This window comes from Micropterus dolomieu, linkage group LG01 (genome assembly GCF_021292245.1).
Source record: "Micropterus dolomieu isolate WLL.071019.BEF.003 ecotype Adirondacks linkage group LG01, ASM2129224v1, whole genome shotgun sequence".
NCBI classification, from domain to species: domain Eukaryota; kingdom Metazoa; phylum Chordata; class Actinopteri; order Centrarchiformes; family Centrarchidae; genus Micropterus; species Micropterus dolomieu.
Genome location: NC_060150.1, coordinates 33,022,142 through 33,045,548, shown reverse-complemented (window position 1 = coordinate 33,045,548; position 23,407 = coordinate 33,022,142). Strand labels below are relative to the sequence as shown.

The window sequence follows — 23,407 nt, the reverse complement described above, 5'->3', positions numbered from 1 at the left end:
GCGTGTTTGTCCTACACTGTTCTGTTTCCAAAATGCCTGTGGTCCTGGCTCCGGATTTGAAGCACAAAAAACGCAAATGTATCAATTTGCATGCACACACGGAAGCACATATGCACACATCCATACACACAACCTCCCACACACCACCTTGGCATTTAAACCTTTCTGCAACATTAAAACCTGATATCACCCTTAAGCTTGATTCTTAGTTGGAAATAAAATAATAATAAAAAAACTCTGAATACTGTAAATCTACTGAGGATTTGGCTTACTTTTTTTGTGTCCAACCAACACATAAGAGTGTGTGTGTGTGTGTGCGTGAGAGAGAGAGAGAGAAAGGAAAACCATTTTTGTCTCCACCCAAAAGCACCCCGTTTTTCAGCTTCCTTCTTTTATTTCTCTATTGTGTTCATTCCGCTATTCGGCACTTATCTGTGCTTGGCTGAATGAACAGCTCAATTCAAAGGCATTACTATGCAGAGTGGAGAGGGACGAAGGTAGGATAGGGAAGAGAGGAGGAGGAGGATGTGGAGGAGGTGGCGGATGAAGTTGAAGAAAAAGTTGTGGATGCTGAACACCTCGCAAAAGTCTGCCTAGTCAACCATTTAATTCCCTCTTCTCCAAAGTCAAATCATTAACCAGCAAACCACTCAGTAATTTGTGTGTGTGTGTTTGTGTCACTTCATATACTGTGCATGTGTGACCATTTATATCGGTGTGTAAGTGTTAGGCAACTTAAGAGCTTAAGACACTTTGCTTTAGACTTTCTGTTTAATCAAGAACTGCGGTAATCTACAGCAACAAATGCCACAAAGTGACTGAGGCAACTTTCAGTTTTTACTCAGTGTACTTACTTACTGTCTGTCTGTCTGTCTGTCTGTCTGTGTACATGCTTTTTGGATTTGTGTGCATCTTTCCACACGCTTAAGCCTAAAACGGCTGTGTACTTACGCTATGTGTGCCAAACTTCTTTTAAAATTTACTGCCATATTTCATCAAAAAAACAAAACAAATCATGGTGCACTTGGGAATCCTTAGTAGATTCAATCTGAAAAATATTTACTCCTGTTTTTTGGTACTCCTGTGAGGATGTGCTTCAAGTGTAAGAATATTAAAAACTGAACATGCTGTGTTTTAAAAGTTTAAATAGGGAACGTTACAGAAAACCTTGGATGTGAATCAAAACAGCGCTGAGCTGTCACATGATTTTAGGAGTCCACGAGATCAGTGGAGGAAAAGCAATGAGAGGGAACTTGGAAAATAAAAATAATGAGGGAAGCTGAAAGCCAGCCAGTCTCCTTGTTGGGCATTTTGGACCACCAGGGCTGCCGTCATTCAAGACAGAACAAGCCAATCACTTTACTACAGCTGGTCAACAAATACCCTCTGGTCTGCAATGTCTCTCACACACACGCACACACACACACACACACACACACCACTCGCCATGTAAATAAGATACACATGGATGTTGGCATACTTTTGCCCGTACTCAAACATGTACATATGCACCCATTATCTACTTGCTCAGCAGCTCTCTCTCCTTCCTACACCTCAGAGACTTTATGTTTTTCATTTCCTGAATGCGCATCTGTCATTTCCGTCTGTGTGTGTGTCTATCTGCATGTGTGTGAGTGTATGTCTGTGTTTAAGCGTGTGTCTCTGTTTTGACAGCCAGAGACAGGCCTTTCCAGAGAACAGATCTCCAGATACTGAGAAACAACAAGTGAAAGCTATTTTCTGGTGTTTGCTTGTTGCTGCTGGACCCCGTTTTTGGACCAGCCTAGATTCATATTGTAAGTGTGGATTTGTATGTGTGTTCCTTTCTAACAGAGGCAGGGGAAATCAGTCCGGCCTGGTCTGGTCTTTTGTTTTTATCGACAAGTGTATAGGACAAAACAGAAGGGCCATAGAGAAATTTGTGTTTCTATGAAGCCCTGTAGGTGGTTGTGTTAACTTGGGTGTGTGCCAAGACAGCAGGACAAACTGTAGTAATGCTAAATTTAAATCATGGATCTTTAAAACGTTTTAAAGGCACAGTGTAGAAACAGTACAGAATGTGTTCATCTACACTGTGATTGAGTATCTGCTTGAATACCTACAAACACAGCCGCTGTCTGGCTTCACGCCAATCAAATCACAGCATGCGATCAACATCATTCAGATGAAATAAGGGGAGCTGTTAGCAACTTTAGCTGGTGCAGTTATGGAAGGTGGAGATTTGGAGTTTTTAGTTATAAATAGTTCTACTAAACTACCACTACAGCAGCAACTTAAGATTAAATCTGACGGAAGACCAAAACTGGAGCTGCGTGTAGAGAAAAAAAAAGGGGTTTCGGACGTTCAATGAGGAAAACTAGATCCGTACAGAGGGGCCAGCTGGTAGCGCCAAACAGTTGTTGTGGGGTAACTAAAAGCCAGCTGAAAATTCTATTACTTGGTTATTGACCACATATGCCACAATGAAAGACAGGAGAATGGCCTTCCTTTTCAAATAGGGTGAGTGAAATGTCAACTCCTTCTCTCTCTGAACTTAACTGAACTGCAACTATGTGTGCAATTTCTGATGTGGTTATGTTTTTTTTTTCTTTGCTTGCCTGGATGTAGCTGCTGAATGAATAGTCCGCTGAAGTAACCTTATTGTTTTTACTGCGGTTGTGTACGCATAGATAATGAGCTCCAGACAGCAGCTGCCACAGGGCACTGTTACCTGACTAATTGTTTATACTCTGTTGGTCTGGTACTCGGTTGTTAGTCTTGAGTGACGTTGTGTTATGAACATTTGGCCAAGCATTAACTAAGAAGTATGTAGGCCTATTTGATACATGCACCACTATGCAAATGTAAAACTTCAAACGTCTTCTGATTGAGCTTGTGAATGCTTCTTTTATTCTTAACAGTAGCCTATTTGTACTGTGCACTATAATCAGCGGGCTATGTCTGCTATTTGGGGTGAGAAAGAGTGAGTGAGAGAGAGAGCGCGTACGTGTCGTTAAATGCAACTTTCGGCGAGTGTATTGATAAAATTACACCCTGCACTGTAATAGCACAGTACATTAGATAATTGCCCTCCAAAAAGGACATCCCCTCTCACTTGGCTTCCCCAAAAATTTACCCCACCCCACGCCACCGGTTTTCATGTGTTTTAAATGTAATACCAACCTCAGAGACTGCTGTGATCAATTCAAGTCTCCCACAGCAAAACCTCACTATAGCGCTAACAAAAAGCGCTTTATGATTCTCAAAAGTGGAAAATGTTCTAACTTAAATATCTGACACCTTGAGCCTCCCATGGGCCGGTTTATGATATTCAGGTCCCTTGCCTTAAACTATACAGCAATTGAGAAGAAGTCTTATTGAACACAAAACGTTGCCTCAATGGGAGAGATTCTTCATCTCCTCCGGCTCGCCACTTCTTGACACCTGCTCACGGAATTTAAATTCTGGGCTGCACAGTCAATCAAGCCTCCCACTGGGGGTGGAGACCACAACCAAGTTCTGCTGCAGGCAGAAGCTAAATGGATTTTTGATCTGGGTCTACAGCTCCAGACAGGCAGAATGAGGAACGTGACCTAGACTGTATCCTGTAACGTTTTTGTTTATTTTTTGTGATTCAACTATGACTTGTTCTTTGTGTGGTTTTGATTGTCCCCTCTCCCTCCCCCTGATTGTTTCTTGTTACTGTATTAAAAAAGGATCATCCAAAGATATGTTATTTATTCTAATTACTAATTTAAGTGATGTTCATCATATAATGTACATCTTCATCTTGCTCAATCTTGTATGTATCTAATAGCTTTTGGTCTATCTAAGTGGAGAGCTCACATCATGTCTCCCAGTTTCCTACTTATTTTCCTCATTTCTAAAGGTCCTCCTCCTCCTCAATTACTCATCAGTGCTATTTGAGGAAGAACACTGAACTGCACCGCATATCTGTATTTTTCATTACAACCATTTACTGTATGTGTGTCTTTTTCTCTGTCCGCTTTTGTTGATTCCTGCGCCTCAAATGCTTTAAAAGGTACAATGTGTAAGAAGTGAGACTACCTGTCGAATCCATACTCCAAAAAATAGGATCTCACATCAGGTCATCACTGCTGCTAACTGCTAGTTATTAGTTAGTTAGCCGCGCAGCTAACTTAGCAGTCCAAGTAGCTGACTGAGTCTACAATGGGCACCAGAACTGGAGCCGGATAGTTTTATTTGTGCAAGCAAGGTTCTTCCATTGTTCTTTTTCTTACTGTACTGCATCCGATACATCCCTTTGTATCCATATTAAAGCCATGTGGCAGAACGCTGCTCCTCAGTTCACTCTCTCATTAACTGGTCTCACCTGCTAAAATTAGCTCCCATAGAGCTGGTGACACAAGGAGCTGGAATCTGTGCTGTGCTTCACACATATTATTAGCTGAAGAATGAGGAACATTTCCAGAACATGTCAAGCTAATACTTTCCCATAAACTTCTATTCAGGCGAATGAATTGTTCAAAAGAAATAAACGGCTCTGTAAAAATCAAAAACATTCTTGCATCACGCCATCAGTATTTCCCCTCTAACTAACCAAACTACTAAATTATAATGGGTGTGTAAAATATTCCCCGGCACTAAATTCAATTTTACAGAGTGTCAGACAGGGAGAAACAGACACGGACACACAGACACACACACTCAGAGGGAAAGAATAGAGCTTTAAGAACCCATTACTCAGGCTGTGAACATTTGGCACCTTCTCTCCCCTCTGCTCACCAGGGACCAACTCTGATGGAGTGAAGACTGCCTCCCTGACTCTGCTATTAAACCTCACCCACCACATGGAGCAAAGTCGCCACGTTTGTGTGTGTGCGTGCATCGGCACCTGCGAACACTTTACAAACGTATTATGTGAGAGTGTATGTGTGTTTTGACATGCATTTTGAGTGGGGCCAGCGTTTTCACACTCATTCATGTTTGACTCCTCCTCGTGCATCACACCGCCTACTCACTGTGAGCTTTGACTTGAGTTGTAAGACCCACGAGATCCAGTTGGAAGGAGGCAAGTTCTATTCAGCAAAATTAGTTAGGGACCACTTATCACCAACAGGCTTGGGAAAAAAGGCTCCTTTTTAAGTGGTTATTAGGGCACCACCTGTGCACTGTTAAATTAAAATGTTTACTACAAACCTTTTGATAACACTGTCATGAAACACTGTGTTTCAGTGCAGTCTATCCAATGGGAAAGGTGTAATTTGACTAAACCTTTCAGTGTCATGTCTTGTCCACTGTCACACAAGTACAATGTTCATGCTCATGACAGAAGTATTAAAATTTCATAGCAGCCACTCAAGTAGTACCACAGGAGACCCACCCATGACCCACCGGGAAGCGTCCTCTCTATTTATTTCAAGTCATCATCCTCGTTATTCACACTCAGCAATTTTTAATTTCCATAAAACTCTTATCTGGAATTGAGTGAAGTGACATTAAAGAGGCTGATGTTCAAGCCCTGTGAAGTCACTGTAGCGGATCAAGATACAGGGCCCGAAAGTTAGAAGAGACTTTATATCAAAGTCATATCCATGACTGTGAGCAAGCGTTCCTCTGTGGTCTGATTAGTTAAATTCAGACATTTTAGACTTCAATGCAGGATGTAATAATTCATTTACAATGGAAAATGGTCAGCAGAAGTGGCTGTGTGTGTGTGCATGAACATGTTTTTTAATGCACACACACACACACACACACACGGTTTCCTCTTTTAGTAATTCATGTGCTGGGTCAATATGAGTCAGGATCAAAACAAGGGGATAATATCTATTAATACATACATCAAACTGACTGCTAAACCTCTTAAAGATCATACATTAATTTCAAATGAGTGCACCTTGTTTCCTCTGACGTAAATAAATCTCCTTTGATCCCTCCCGAATCCGTCTCATCAGCTGGAACCAGTTGTTCCTTTGGGTGGTAGTGACGGATCATTATAATAAGCGACTTGATTCCACTGGCTTGAGTTCAACAATGCATGATTGAATGTGTTCATTTTTACATAACATTTTGTAACGGATGCTTATCTCCAGAACAATTAATAATTATCTATTGGCAAAAGCAATACTTATCATTTGAAGAAAATATTGCATCTATTATCAGGACTACAGGGGCAGTGCCATTGATGTGAAATACCACTTAGAAAGAACCACAAATGCTGTGTATGTGGTCATCTTCACACCATAGCAGGAGTGTGAAGGTTTGGGCGGAATACTAGGCTGGTTGAATGATTTCTAGATTTGTTATTGATTCATTATTCAAACATTGGAGGCTTGTCTTAACTGCAGTTATTGGCTATATCATGCGCCTAAATTAGAACAGAGAAACACTTCTATACCCCACTCACACACAAACATGCTTTTTATTCAGATGCTTCAGAAGGGAGAGGGAAATGGTCTGTGCTTTAGTCATGCCACAATCATTATAAGTGAAGCTTAAAAATATCACGGTGATATGACACTTTCAAGAACGAAAACATATACATATACTGCATAGTAAATACAAAGTGAAAATATAGTAGCACACATGCTGAGATCTGGAGCACCCCTCCCGATCACTCAATTACAAGCTGACATTTAGCAGGCTGTAGGTTTTGCCAGCTAAATATTAATTTATGTGTGAGGTAGAAGCCACTTACATTCGGGTTTTGCTTCACAGTGGTTTCCCTAGAATATTTGGGTATATAACTACTTCAAAAATGTGCATTACCAATACAGTGTGTGTAATTTATGCTAAATTCCAGCAGTCCAGTGGTGGAAGATTGTACTATGTAACACACGATGTGCCCGGTTCGCCCCAGGGACCTTTGCTGCATGTCATACCCCTTTTTTACTCTCTCACCATGTTCCCTGTCCATCTCTAACACTGTTACAGTCCAATAAAGGTAAAAATGACCCCCCACCACTTCTCTAAACACCATTATGATGGTGCTCTGGTAAAATACGATGGTACAGTAGTGTGTCTTTGTAACCGAATGGCCCCCTAATGAGTTAAAATCTATAAACTATTGTTATACCTGTTATAAAAATGATATACTTCGTCATATTTGCTTGTATTATTTTATTAGAGTTCCTAAAAACTGTAACCTAAGACTTTTTCTAATTCCAGACCAGTTTCCTGCATCTTTAAGTTGGAATATTTTAAAAGTGTACACCTTATGTGGGAAGTAACTACATTTACTTTACTTACAGTTTTTGAAACATGTACTGATAATTGCCTTTTTGGAGACTTGATAGTTACATTTCCATACATTAAAAATAAAATGGTCGCCTGGCTTCCATAAACACAATACCACTAGCAAAAGCCATTGTGAAAGGTACTCATAAAAAAGTGGTCTGTGAGCAGTCTGGACGGCACTGCACAATGCAAACTGGTTGTTGACTGTTTTAGTGAGTCAGTGAAATGTATAGCCCTTTCTTAGTGTTTCTGGCCATAAATCACCAAAAAAGTGATTGCACATTCCTTCAACATAGGAGACCCAGCCATCTATCCAGTAGTGAAAATCCCTTTTCATAGGTTACTAGGACACTGAGAAAGAGATGTGTTAATCTCACAACATGTGAAGATCCAGAATAGCGATACTGCTGTATGATATGTGTTAAGATGAGTAGGCCTGTCAGAGTTATGGGTAACTATAATTCACTTCCCTTGCGCCTTATGGCCTGGTTTCTTAAAGTGGGTGCCAAAATGGCTCACAAGGCAGCTGACAAGATAACAAGGTCAGTAATGTGTTTCCAAGCACAAAGACATAAAAAATTATTTGGGTCCTTTGCCACAATCTCACAGATACTTTTGTTCTATGATGTCGATTTACAGTGAGGGATTTATTTAATGTCTTGTGTTTTTCCCCCCTCTGCATTATTTTGTTCTGAGGTAACTGCTGTGCCAAGATATCTTGGTCAATATTAGCAAAAACTACTTTTGAATTACTGTAATCAGTTTGCTCCATAGAACATCATCATATTCAGTATATTATGGCTGGACAATATGACCTAAAATACAAATCACATTTAATTGAACATTTTACCTCAATTATGATTAATGATTATTTTTTTACGTTTTACAGACATGGTTTGTACAGTAAACTATTAAACTCAACTATTAAAGGTGGGATATTTTTTTAGATTCACAGGTGCTCACAGATGAAAGTGTGCGTAGCAGAGAAAAACATTAGCAGTAAGTTGTCAGTCTTGCAGTGAAAGTATGTGTAGGTCACCGTGCGTTTGTTAATTAAAGTCTGTCTATTGTTTCCCCAACTGCTGGAAAGTGAGGGTGGTTAGCGCTATGTAACATCTCCCTAGGCTTCAGACTCCTGTTTGGGAGCTGAGCAGTGACTACACACGTAGTATGTTTTTAAGGGGAAACACCAGGACGAACACACACAGTGGGGGACAGGATTAAAAAAATCAAAATAACCGACATGGTAAAATCACGTCGGTTGGAGGTTCTGAATTTCGGTTTTGATTATTTTTCAATGAATCATCCAGCCCTACAGTATAAACAGATGTAGCCTCCAAGCTTACAGCATTTCTCTGACACAGTATAATTAATGGAAGCATCTAATCACTGACACCAACAAAGACACACATGAATTATTTGAATGCAATCTAAACTTGTGCTGTCTACAGACCTCATACCAGGTAGAGGCACATGTTAATGGGATAGGAAAAACACTGTATAATAATACATAAAACAGTGGTATCGATGCAGGAACCTTTACCATTTTTAAGAATTGCATATAGGGCTATTTTTCATTGTTCCAGAGAGAAACCATTATTAACATGTCCCCTTTTGATCCTATATCAGCTTAAGATTTGCAGCCCTTGTTGTGCTAGTTATTAGATACATATATTACTGTCAAATGACCTGGTGCACTTGCAGATTCAAGCTTCTTATCCACATGAATAAACAATCTGACAGTGTCAGATAGGGCCTGCTGGCATTCTCTGAAAAGGAGTTGTGGTAAACAAGTGTGTGGAAGGAAAATGTGACTTAAAATATTTGTTAAGTTAATTGAGTTTTAATGTGCAGTCAGACAGAGAATGTTTTGTTTTTCCAGGACTTTCACAGAATTCACTACACAACACATTTAGCTAAATGTTCCCACTGAGACACGCACTCAGTCATGATGCCGTAACTGTGGAATCAAACTCTGACGCTTAAACTGGCAAAAGGCATTAAGTTGATCACTTGAAAGGTTTCCAAGACATACATTTCGATGACAAATTGTTAATTTGCCATTGTTGTTGTCAATAAGTACTCAACACATTTCCAAAACAACTGCTGTCTGTAATTTTTGCAACTGCCACTATTTTATGGTTTTCAGAGGGTGCGTAAGTGAAGTTATTTATTGCCATCATTTTCCAGAGTGCAATTTGGCAAACAAATAAATATTGTTTAAGTACCCTGTGGAGTTATCATTCTAAAGAAACCTGGTTTTTCACCAAATCATATTATATGTACCATTAAGGTCTAAAAAACATTTTAAAATATATATTTTAATGTATATTTTTTAAAACACTTGTAAAGACAAGGGAAATTTAAACCCTGATTCGTTGCATTTGTTTGCATTCCCTTCTTCGCTTCTGGAGCTTTGGTGGGAAGCTTTGGTAATAGTGCATTGCTGCCAGCTACTATTTTCAACCTCTGTAGGAGGTAGGACTGTGTATAACATCGAATGTTATCTTTTGCATCGTTTTGCAGTCTGGTAAAACACATGATACGAACAATATGGACCTGATAATCAACACATTGCTCTGCAGCACACTAGTGGTAAAATGCACAAACGTAAAAAATCTATTGGACCTTTAATTACGGCCAATGAGGGTTTCCCTATCAGTATGATTATTGTAAAACTCATTAATTCAAATTTGCAAGTATTGACAGCCTCTGAGCCATTGTCCCCTGTTTTAGCAGTTTGTATTTTAATTATCGCAGTAATTCATCAATGTCATCATGACTCGTCAGTAGTAAATTAGTGAGGCATTAAAAAACATTATTTTTCAAAAACCAATACGGCAGTTGCCAGGTCTTTACCAATGATCCTCCCCAAAGAATCACAGTCACAGCAGACAAGCCAGTATCGGCACTGTCGCTTTGAATGAAAGTTGTCCTCTCAGTTTATAAGTGGAGTAACGGCAGGCAGTGATTGGTGGCCAAATGTTCCTGGAAAAAACCTTTATGTATAAGACTGCAGACAGTTTTTCCTGCACACAACAATTTTTGATCAGAATTGGAATAAACAAACAAAAATGTTTCAAATATTCTCTTTGTGTTTTAATAGCCATTTATCAAACAACTGTTGAGCAAGCAGAACATAAACTTAAATACAACGTCTTGACTTCCAGCAGTCACCTTTCCTCTCATCCACAGCGCTGTTTTTTTACACATGCAGCTGGCGCTGGATTTATAAACCAGCTGCTGCGTTGGTTTAAGTGCGCCTGAACACTCCGCTATGAAGCTAGCGCTACTGGGAGCGATGACCTCCTGTTATTTCTCACAATATAAAAGCTGTTTCTGCTTGAGGTGTGCCGTTATAAACGGTACTGTCAGTTGTTATATTTTTCTCTTTGGCATACCAGCACCTCTTCTTCTTCTCTTCTCTTCTCTGTCTTCTCTAAATCAGGTTTTCTGGGCACTACATGACGCTCACCTGTTCCCGTTTGCTCCTGCCAGCTAATCTCCGCAGGGAGATCAGATAGTGCCGTTCATGCAGCCGTGTGCATAGTTGCTCATCAAAGAACTGACCAATCACAGCCTGGTGTAGGCGGGACATTTAAAAAAGGTTGAGGCACTACAGCAAACTTTAGACATGTCGAACTCGTTCTGTATGCACGGTTTTTATTATTGACAAGTTAGTACTTTGCATAAACCTAACCACCTTGTAGAGCATTTTTCTTGCACAATAATTTCATGACTGAAAACAACCCACAAATGTGAAACTGCCGTTTTGTCTAACTGGAATTAATATTGGTCTACTAATGGTAAACTATAGTAGCCTTTCCCATTATCTATAATGAATACACAAACATTAGCACTAATGAAACCTTAACCACAGTGGTGTAGGCTAATATCAGAGAAGGGTTTTATTTGTGAAACAGTTGAATCTAAACAAATAAACTATCTGTAGGCAGATTATCCAAATCAAATGTAACCTGTAAATATATTATTAACAGAGCCCGACCGATATGGGTTCGCCGATGCCGATATTAAAGTGAAAAGGAGCCGATTTATGAGCCAATATTTAGATTTAGAGAATGAATTGGATGGTAGACCCCTTCACTGTATAAACCACACTTAGAACAGGCCGATGTTGAAAGCTGGTATGTATGTGGGCTAAAAAACCTTTTCCTAAATGGATTATGTTAATAAAATAGATTACAGCCTCAAAAAGTGAACATGTAAACAATTGCACATCAATAAATATTTGTTGCTGGAATGTACAACTTTTTCAGCTGTAAACGGAGAGAGAATAAGCATGTGTATTTCACTTTACACATAATCTGCCATAATTTCAATGTGGCACTCTAGTTCATCCCTTTACCAGCACTCTTCTAACCAAAGCTACGGGAAACCATTTCTCATCATCTGTCTAAATCATGCCGTCTGATACAGTGAGCTGCTGTTGAATGCATCTAATACTACATGACTGTCTACAACGAGGACTTGCAACTTTGAGATTTCATTTCATAATGTTATAACTATAACCAGAGCCGTTAGGGTTCTGACTACAGCGTTTCACATCTACAACGTCACAAGAAGAGCCTGAGCTACAGGAAGTCGTGTTATTTTCTTGTTCAGCTCACGTTTATTTACATGTCCAATCTGGTTTAATAATTTCAGACACACAGACTAACTGCAGACAGTCAGCTCGCAGATATATTTAGAATACATCAGAAACTAGAGTTTAACGGCTCATTACGACATTAGCGCTTCTCCACTGATAAACACGGCATTAGCTTTGTGGCTAATTTAGCAACGGGCAGCGTGAGCTGCTGTAACGTTATGCGATTTTTTTTTTTAGAAGTGATGAACTAGGGACAGATGTGGACCGTTCACTAGAACTGCCACACTGTTTCAGAATAAATCTACAGTTATGTCTGTCAGCAGCTTCCAACACCCAGCTAACTTACCGCAACATTAAACTGCTGTGAGCTGCAAGGAAGCCGGGAGAGTGCAGTGAAAAACGGGAGGGTTAGCAAGTCATGAATGTTTTCAGGAGAAGAGAAGTGACTGGGTCTGTTTTTATTATAATTATTTAAGTCATGTAATTAACGTGACAAAAGACCGATTCACTGCTAACACAGCCCTCTGCGTGTTTAGTTTCTACATGCTGCAGTAAGCTCCGGTAAATTCTGGTCAGTGGATTGTTTTCTTCTGTGGTGTGTGGAGAGGCAGTGTTGTTAACAGGGGAGCTGCAGTTGCTCGCCCCTGGTGGGAAAACTATGCAACACCCATGACATGAGTGAAGGATCTGACTTTTTGTTTCTTTTTTAATTGTCATATATCTGCCGTTATAAACAGCTGATGCCGATTAAATGCAATTAGCTCATATCGGCCGATAATATCGGCCGGCCAATAAATCAGTCGGGCTCTAATTATTATACTAACATTATACTTTATTTTTGTACCTTTACTCCTCTAGTTTGTGGATATATTTTGTTCATTAAATGGTCAGAAATAACAAGAAAATGCATAGATTTCAGTCATGAGGTAACTCATTGCCTTTACTGTGCGCATACCGATCATGCTTACTGTCGCCTGTAGTCACCACCCATTCTGAGCCAGGAAAAATCCAGGCAGACGACAGTTGGTTTTCTCACTGGGGATCGCCATGTGAATGATCTCATGCAGTGGGTGATGGGATTGAATGTGAATGTGATTAGATGGGCTGAAACAGGGCCTGATGGTAGCAGTGTGTGTGCGTGTGTGTGTGTGTGTGTGTGAGAGAGAGAGAGAGAGAGAGTGAGAGTGTGTGCGAGAGAGAGAGAGAGAGAAACATTAAGTTGCTTTAAGCTCTCTACCACCCCCACCTACCCCTTTGATCAATAGAACTGATAGCTCCAATTTTATTACCACTTATACACAAATGCATACATTAACAAAAAAGGTCTGAACCGGTGCAGAGAGACACATCTTTGGCTTTAGTGGGAGTAGAAGTATGTGTCTAACTGTGCATGCATGTGTGTGTGTGCTCACATGTGGATTGCTGCAATCACAAACCCTCTTCTAAATAAGACACGAGACAAAGAGAAACAAATGTCTCTAGTTTTGCTTGTTACTGCACTGGAGGTTATTGATGGTATATGCCCAACTTAAAATTATTGGCTCTGTATTTGATTACATAAGCAATATTTTGAATTACATTGGCGATAAATTAAAAAGCAATATATATGTCATACATCTAGGCAAAACCGAGGGAAAAAAGCCATCTATAGTTGCAAAAACATCCAAGAGATGAATGTGTTTTGGAGTATTTGCAGAAATATTAGAGGCAATGAATCAGGGTTAATGGCAGAAGGAAAACACTTCTGAATAAATAATAATCAGCAAACAATTATGATGTAGCACGCACAAACAACAGCTTCATTTACTTTCAACTGTAAAAGATCGTTATTTGTCACTGCAACCAGTCTTAACAGTACCGAAAGAGAGAATAATGATGATGCTATTTGGGACTGAATGCAGAGCTTAATACCCACAAACAAAAATGCAGACATACAAAAAAACAAACACTGTATACCTTTGTGTGTAGTAAAATGCACACTAACTATAGCTATTAATTCTGTGGCTGGTAAACAAGTCAACTCCACACATCAGATCTTCTTAAGCTCAAAGTGTGATGGTGCATATGAATCTTTCTGAAGGTTATATACCTTTTAAAGAGGGGACGCCCACGGCCAATGCCCCTTTTTGCCAGGCGGTATGAAAAATTGATCAGTGTTTTCTTGCCCTGTCAGCAGAGGTGGAAAAGATTTAGAAAAGACATGCAAAGCAGCGTTTCAGGAATTACATTACAACATTAGAGGGACAAAGTCATTTAAAAGATATTCTGCTCTGAATTATGCCCGTCAGGAAACATTCTATGCAGCTACCTTACCCGCCGCAACAAGCTGCACCAATGAAATTCTTATGTTTAAATATTAAGCTATCCAGTAGGTTGTTAATGTCATGATTAGACCATATGGTGTAACAAGCCCAAAAGGATGAGCTACTGAGAAGGCTCGACTTACATTTGATCAGAATATGAATTAGAAATGTTGATGAATATTTTACAAGCTTAAGAAAGGGACAAAGAACGGTAGAACCCGACTGGGGTGTTCTGAATTTAACTTGGCAAAACAAAGAAACATAGCAGCAGGAAAAATATAAATATTTCATTGGAACGAAAATGAAATTGCACTTGAACTCTGTATTTGAACAGGATAGCAAACAATGCATGTAAATAGGGCTGGACGATTAATCGAAAAGTAATCGAAACCGAAATTCAGAACCTCTAACCAATGTTATTTTAACATGTTGATTATTTCGGTTTATAACAGGGAACAGAAATCTCTAATTTGGAGTAAATTAGCCAGATTGGTAAAAGTAAAAGTAAAAGTATCTTCTGGACTGAAGACATGTAACTGCTTGATTTATTTATTTATTTCTAAAAAATAAATGCTCCCTTAGAGTCAAAGCTTAGTAACATTGATATTTTCTGAATTTACAGAAACAGGGGTCAACTAGGTCAGCTTCTGTTTATTCCACCTGTTTTCAAGGTTTTTCATCTCAATGTTCAACTTCATAGAAAGGCAGCAAAAAAACAAAAGACATATTTCAAAATGCCATGTACAGTGTGGTTCAAAGTTGAAGGTTCCCCATGGAGTGATTAACCCCTAGTAGCACTATCTAGCTGATTTTTTACTGAGTGGGTCCCGGTTTGATTATCCCGTGCACACAAGGAAGTACATGCATGTGCACACCCAGGTGACATGATACACAGTCCTGCCATTGATTTTACACTATTACACTATTATAATCTACAGGTGGTGTCAACACGCCAAGGCATGTTGCAGTGCGCTAGCAAAGGCAGGGGAGAAAAAGACTGCCAGCATGTAAACATGGATGTAAACAACGTAGGATATGAAATACTACCAGCTTTGAGTGAGTAACATTGTAAACATAACTTTTGTTTGTTTACAAGAAACCTTGACAGAGCATGTTTAATTGCTACTGCTACAAATAAAAATTGTGATAAAATGTTTAATACAACGGTCATGCAACACAGCATTCTGACTAATCTAGGTCATGCGTAATATTGTTTATATTGTATTGTCTATTCTGTACAAGGTTTCCTTTTAATTGATGTTGCACCCCCCTATACACTGATGTCTGCTTTTATAGATGCTGTTTGTTTCTTTAAGGCTTATTTATACTAATTAATGTGCGTTTCCCCTGACCATTAAAGTAAAGTACATAGACCTAATGGTCTTCTACAGGAGACGGTAACTTGAGGATCCAACAGTGGGGAGGTTCAGCAATGCTTATCACCAAGATCCTTCTAGCAAGTGATAATAAGATGGAGTGGGGGTAAAAAAACCCCAGTAGAGATGAACACACAAACAGCCCCTCCTATTTACTTCCAGGTTTTATAATACTGCTGACAAGCTTTGTGTATCAATTATTTTCAGGGCAATTCTCACCTCTCCTCTAGCTGAAAGCCCATCTGTTATCACCTGTAGCCCTTCACTGTGCAGAAACAGTGACTAGTGGTCCATTAACTCATTAGCTAATGATCACAGATTATCAGTTGCCCCACTTGTGCTTGTTAACAGTGGAGTGACGCAGGTCTGCTACTTTGGACTAAGAGTCATAGACAGTACAGCCAGAGAGAGATCACATCCATACAATATCAAAGAATGAAGTGCTAATGATTCATTTCAGGATGTTGTTCTTACACCATATTTTCTAAAACCCAAGAGTGCTTGAATAAGGTCTGTGGTTGAGATTTTACAACTCAAGCACGGACCTTGGTAAAAACTGAACAAATTAATTGATAAATATGTATGTGCACCGCTGTGGCACTCAAGAGCTTTCCTCCCACATATGGTTTTCTGCTCTGTGTTATGTGAGGGTGAAAAGGAGGCCTTCACATTTTAATAACAATGACAAGAAATCATTATACTGATTTTGTAATAACAGGAGAGTCATTTAATTTCCTCTTTTATAATAATAAAAATATTTCCCTTCTGACCAGTCCTTTTAACGCATACACACTGAGTAATTCAGTAATTCCTATATTTATTAACAGGGATTAACAGGGAAATAAAAAAAGAACAATGCATGTAAATAGCTTTGTATATGGTTATTTATAATTATTACCCAACAATATTATAAAAACCAGCCAACTGTAGAGCTCTGTTTTGGGTGGTCTTATGCACGCATGGTCAAGACCTGTTGGTGTCAGTTTTTAACCCGCCAGAAACCAGACTTTCAAATAGGAGACCAGTGTTTGTTTACCGTGTGAAACAAAAAGACAACATTAAGTGTTTATATTTAAGTTACCTAAGTTACATCAGTTGTGTAAGTTAACTGCCATATGTAACATGGTTATTTTAACCCAAACCATGATCTTTTCCTAAACCAAACCAAGTACCAAGTAAGTTTTCACAACGCAGCGTTTCACAACATTAACAACGTGCTGTTTCAAAATTGCAACATTTCGCAAAGTTAACACTAAAGTATTTTAATTGTGAATGTCTAACCGGGTGTTGGATATTTTTTGTTGCTAACTTGACTGGACGTTTTATATCAATTGTTACTAGGCTTGACCGCAGAGCCCTAAACGTCAACGCTAAAGGGGTTACCAGGGCGTTAAAAAGCAACGCCAAGCAGTCTTGACCATGCAGTCTGTGTTGACCAAGTGTCCATGTGATGAGTTGGGAGTGAGAAGGTGCTATTTTACGTTCTCTATCAAATGAGCCTATGGCCACAGCTTATATGCGCACACACACACACACACTTCTTGTCCACTCACCCAAATGTTGCCATCTTGGTGATATGGTTTCCAGTTCCTTCCTGTGTCGCTGTAAAGGAGACGGTATCGTGTTGTCCAATCAGAGCTGCTGTAGCGACCCTGCGTTGCTATGGCGCTGACCTGCTTTCTGGAACCCAGGTCCACCTGTAGCCACTGGTAATGGTCACTGTCTAGAGGTGACCATCCGCCAGCACCTGCAGAGTTAGTGACATTTTATAATGAGCGAGGAGTCAAAGGTTATCTACAAATATCTTACATCCATTTAACAGTATCTAGTCTGTAAAAACGGCCTGGCCCGGGTATAAATAATTAAATAGTTACAAATATTGTGAAATGTGTTGTTTTTTCAATACATCTTATTAGCAAAGATATGTGAGATATCTATTTTAAAATCTACCTGTTGTACAAATAGACTGAGTTGCCACTTTACAAGGCAGACCAGACAAGAAAGGCAGAGAATCAGCATGATACCTGCATAATGACATTTTAAAAAGAGAATGTGGAGTTACATGGTTACAGTCCATCCTATTATTAACAATGTCCAGCGGATAACAGCCCAGGCATTTGCTAGGCATGAAATAACGTGGGAGAAGTAATGTTTAGGGCGCTTTGCATAGAGCGTTAGAGCCAGCTGACAATAAAGATGTTTCACAAGAATGACGACTTCACTCTTCTTCAGAATAAATTAATTATCCACTCTCCAACACAGCAGAGACCTCAACTTTCAAGAGGACTGGCATTAGTATGTGTGACATTTCAGGATGGATCCCTTTCAAATATTGGTATGCATTTTATAAATGCTGTGTGGGCCCACTGTCACCCATATAACTACAGATGTTCAGATCCATCTCTGAGATACAACTGGCTAAGAATAAAATCACAATTAGAATGTGAGCACAAGATTACAGTTTTGTTACTGATGACATCTATTTATCAGAAAAGCACTTACACAGAGTAAACAGGAATGAGACATATGTAAATAAGTGAAAAGGCAAATACTGTCAAGCACAAATTCAATCCACTTGATGCTGACAGTTACATATGGTTATCTCCACTTATTTCCAGCTAAGCTGTGGTTCAATATGTGCATCCCTGAGTGCAGATTAAAGTGATACTTCACTATGGTGGAACATGGATTTTGATTTTCAGTGCACACATCTGCTGGAATAGCTTTTTTGGGGGTGTCTTAGAAATGGACAATAAACACAGGGGGAATAACTTGTTGAGAGTGAAATGATTTAACTCTTGTCTTTACTATTTTGCATATTGTTTAAAAACCTGTCAAATATATATATACAAAAACACAGCTCCCAAGTTGAAGGTTCACGACCTCCTTTACAGGGTAGGCGCACTAAAGTTGGAAAACATTCTACCAAGGTGAAATATTGCTTTGAAGAAAATGACTATCTCTGAAAGCATCAAAGGAGAGCATTTCTATGCTATTTTCCCATGGCTACAGTGTCGACTGCTAGAATAGATGGCTGTGTTTGTCTCGTAATCCACTCAGAGGCAGTTGCCGTCCTTGTGCTAGCCTGAAACCTCATGGCTCTGTCTTCATTTCCAGACAAACACTTATATCCTCAAAAATCGCCCCCTTTCTGACTCCCACGTGTCTATCCCAGGCAGGGCCAAACTCCACAGGACCTTGCAGGTTACATGAGCCTCATGTTAACTGGTGCAGAAACAAAAGAGCTGCTAGACAGAAGGGAAAGAAAAAATGCTGGACAATATCCCACTGACCTGATTTCATCTGCCATTAAAACATAGGAGAAAAAAAACAGAGGCATGATGCCAACATTGTATGTACACTGCAGGCTACTGTGAGAGCAGTCAGACCAGTGTGAGAAATACAAGAAAAGTGCAGATTGCATTACAGTGCATAAAATAGATGTACAGACCAGTGCACACTTCAGCATTGACACACACACACACACACACACACACACACACACACCAAGCAGCGAAGATGTATCAGAGCAGCAAGCCTGTGACAGAATGCAACTGTGAAATGATTATCAGGAAGAGTGGGTGGTGGATGGACTGCGAAGTGGCCATGTCACGGCCATCTCCTTTAATTCTCTGTGATGGATTTTTTTGTTCCAAAAGGACAAAAATACAGATAAGAAAGTGACGAGCTGAAAGCACAAGTGAAGGAGAATGACTGATTTGAAAATGACAGGGAGACAGGGAAAACAGACACATAGGGACAAAGTGAAAGAATGGGAGATAGCAAAACCAAGAAAGTAGGAGAGTGTGGGGGAAGAGCACTAAGCGTAGTGGAGGAAGCATGAGAAATGATAGTCATATGATAAAATAGAGGGTGAGACAGTTGGCGATGTATCCCGACAAAAATCCTATATCTTATCCAATTACAGAGCCATTACACTCCAGCCCCGGCCTTGACAGATAACCAGGCCCGTATCAGTGGAAACGTCAATACTTCAAAAACCCGTTGCAGCAAAGCCATTCCCTCGGGGGGATAAAACATTATCAAAAGGGTGAGAGGGGGAAGGGAGGAGAGGGGGAGGGTGAGGAATTGAGTTCAGGGGTGTGATAAGCAAACAGAGAGTAGAAAATAAAGATTAAGAAAGAAGAAAGCTGGACGGACAATGATCAAGGCGACGTGACGTTAAGGACAAGATCGGAGGATGGAGAGAAGGTGTGTGTTGAGGGGGTGACAAGAGAAAGGAGAAGAAAAATGGAAACAAGGGAGAGTAAGATAGATGTTTGAGGTGACTGGAAAAGGGAGTGATGAGAGAGGATTTTATGCCTCTGACACTGGGGAGGCCAGAGATGAGATGGCATGCGGATGGGATGGAGAGGGGAAAAAAGCGCAGAAAGGGAGCAATGTAGTTATGGTAAAGAAAGTGATAGATGAGGGCGAATGTGAAGGAACAGAGCAGAGGGAAAAGGTTTAGAAACTTGAAAGAAAGAGATAAACAGAGCCCATCAACACTGGAATGGGGACGCCATCAACAGAGAACTAGGGAGCTTTCACACCTACCTCGTTTGGTCCGGACTTTCGGGTTTTTCAGTTTTGTCCGAACCAAAATTGCAGGTGTGAAACCTCTCACGGACCACGGTCAGGACCAAATTTGGTCTGACGAAAAGAGGTAGTCTCGGTCCGGATCAAACCGAATCATGATTCGGTTCGTTTTCGGTGTGAAAGCATTTTTTGGACTATTTACAGGAAGTTTGGTGGTTGACGTGTAAACTGAAAACAAACAAATGCATGGGGAAATGCATTGAAATAAGGACACAATTATACATTTCCATTGACAGATCATCTTTTCAAACAGATGGCCAATATAGAAGCACACCGCCACATACATCTTTGGTTTCTCCTGAAACAGAGGTGCAGAAGGATTGCTTGCTGTCTTCTCCTCCTTTCATGTCGGCGACATTGTAATGTTCACACAATGAGGACGTTTAATTGTAAATTTTATAGTTGGTGCTGCAGGTAGTAATGCCATAATAATAATAATATAGTGGCAAATATGCATATGTTCATTTTTTATTCATTCATTCTTGTCAAAGATACCCGCTGTTTAATAAACCAATCAATGTCAAGTATTGGGAGACGCAGCCCACGTAGATGATGACGACAGGAAGCAAGTCTGTCATGTAATGCCCCTTAGTGCGGTCGCAGAATTGCAGTGTGAAATCAAACCAAAACTAATGGAATACATCAAAATGTATCAAAACATGAACTTTGGTTCGGACCTTGGTGCGGACTTTCAGGTGTGAAAGCCCCCTAAGACTGCAGGTGGGTTCAAATGACATGGGACAGAAAGCAAAGACTGGAAAAGTTATGGGTAAAGGTCAGGACAATAGAGGAACGTGAGAGAGGAACAGTTTGAATACATGTGCAACATATTACTGCACATTCCTAAATCCTAATACATTGTAGGGTTGCGTGGGCTGCTAAAAGATTTCAGTGTCTGGTCATTTCAAAGTTGAGCCAAGATGTGTGGCTCTATTTCTGTCTATAATCTGTATAGATTCTCTACTGGTAGATCCATACAACATGACATCTTCCTCAAATGTTTTTCATTTGTAATGTCAGAACTGATGACGCATAACTCCCTGAGATATTTTGATGTCAAATACGGCCTGTGAAATTATCTCACATTTATTCAAAGTGCATTCACCCAGTGCAGGCTGACCTGGCACGCTGCTCTGCATCCAATCCTCAGCTTCACAATCAAACACATTCACATTGCTAAAGCCCAAACACAGTTCTATATGGTTGGTCACTGAGAAACACAAAGCAAGCAGTTTGCAAATCATTGCACATTGTTCGAGGCCACCTAAATGCTCATTACCGGTTGGTGGGAATCAAATTTCCAATCTCCAGTATTGTCTGCCCTGCAGTGCTACTGCCACGGTGACCACACTCACACCACTGGTGCCTGGAAAGTAGGCACTCAAACTGAAAATTGCACTGCAATTAAAAAAAACCCCACAAGAGGCTGCATTGGTATGTGTCAGGACATTTTGGATCACCGTACACCTCAGCAACTTCTCACTGGCCCTCGGCCCCTGCATTTCTTGAGAACTTTCCAGATCTTCCATTCTCCACCTGCCACCAGATGCCCCTGGACTTTCCCGCCAATCCCACACCTACATGCACTCCTGTTTCTCATTCCTGATCAACGACACTCTGTGTATACTGTACAGTATATACCTGACCACTAGAGCTGAGTGATTAATTGTAATTTTATTTTCAATTCAGATTTTGGCTTCTAACGTTTATGGATTATCACGATAAAATCATTATTGTCCCGCATTTAATTATAACTGCTAGACACGATCATTAGCCTATGGCACTTTACACTGCATGAATAGCCTAGCAGCTAGCAAACTTCTATGACACACTATGAATTTACGAAAGGACCAATTAATATCTATCACCTATAAACGTGCACAGCTGATGCCGTTACCGGGGTGCGCCGCCACTGCTGCCAAGCAAAAGTACTTCTTAAACAACGATGAATCGTTGAAATAATCTATATAAGCTTCGAGTACTAAAATCATTGTAAGCTGCAGCCCGTAAATGATGTTGCCTTGCAGTGTGCCAAAAGTTGAGCAAGGTTCTTCTTTGAGTCCAACACCACAGTCTCACTGAAATGAATGAGGAGACTGGGTTTTTGAAGTACTACAGTCGGTCTGAACATGGCTTAAAGGGGTGAATGAAAGGACAGGGTGATGGTTAAGGAAAAGGGGTTGAGGAGGATAGATGGAGTGGAAGGCATGTTAAGGTTATAGGGTTACCAGAAGTAACAGATGGGAATGAGAGAGAGACAGACAGGTTGAAAAGTCCAGAGAGGCGCAAAGGTTCAAAAGATCTTGCAAGTGATGGAAAGCATTTGGGAAAGATGGACTAAAAAAAAGCAATGAGGGGAGAGAGCTGCGGGCTAAAGAGCTCGATGTTAGAGGTCAGAGGAGGAACAAGGGACACGAATAAAGGATGTGGAGGAGAAAAAAAAAAGAAGGGACCAGAGTAGTGACATGGCAAATGCTGTCACAGATTGGAGAGAAAGGAAGAGGACTGTAAAAAGAACAGATGAGAGGAGAGAGGGGCCAGCTTGACAGAGGTTAGGAGAGGGGTGAGGAATGATATATATATAAAAAAAGAACAGAGGTGCAGTGAAAGGTGAAAGCCGGAGGGAGAAAGGGCAGAAGCGAGAAGAGGTTGACAGAATAAAGTTGAGATGGAGGAGGTTGGTGGTGGGGGAATGGAAGATGAGAGAGCAAGAGTGAGCGAACAGGAGCATCAGTGAAATAAAAAGGCAGAAAACAATGGGAGGAGAAAGGAGAGAGTCGGGGGAATGTCACTGTTCTCTCACCTGTCACATACACAGATGTTCGGGGAGGAGAGGAGGAGCAGGAGGAGGGTAGGGGAGAGAACAGAGGAGCAGAGAAGGTCAAAGAAACCACCTTTGAGGAAGTGACGGAAGGAAAGGAGAAAGGCAAGTAACAGAGAAAAAGATGAGGAGATACAGATCAGGACAAAGGATGGAGAATGAGTACAATCCAAGAGGAGGACACAGAGAATAAAGCAAAACAGGCTCAAAGAAGAGCACTGCCACCTAGATTTTTCTCTGTTGAAGTTTATAAGTCTTGAAAGTACAGTACAATTGATAGCAACTGTTTTCTGGATAATAGAAACTTAGGGCATTACTATGTGTGTAATGCCCTAACACAGAAATTTGTGTGGATTTTCTTTAACATTTCCAGTCTACATTGGGGTCCATTGGAGTGATGACAAAATGAAAAGAAACCTCAAAAAGAAAACATATAATGTACATGTAATTTATTTGTCCAAATCAGATGGTGCTGAATGATGGGTCAGTTAACCAATTA

At 40.2% G+C, this 23,407-nt stretch overlaps 1 protein-coding gene across 2 annotated transcripts in view; it reads right to left on the bottom strand.

Annotated features, from left to right (window-relative positions):
- cntnap2a (contactin associated protein 2a) overlaps positions 1 to 23,407 on the bottom strand; it is a 434,170-nt gene that overhangs the window by 176,468 nt on the left and 234,295 nt on the right. For both annotated transcript variants that reach the window (XR_006827635.1, XM_046065574.1), the window contains exon 4: positions 17,042 to 17,235. Coding sequence is in view for 1 of the 2 variants with exons in the window: in XM_046065574.1 (XP_045921530.1) it covers positions 17,042 to 17,235 (194 nt within the window). In the remaining variant the exon portion in view is untranslated. The remainder of the gene's footprint in view (positions 1 to 17,041; positions 17,236 to 23,407) is intronic.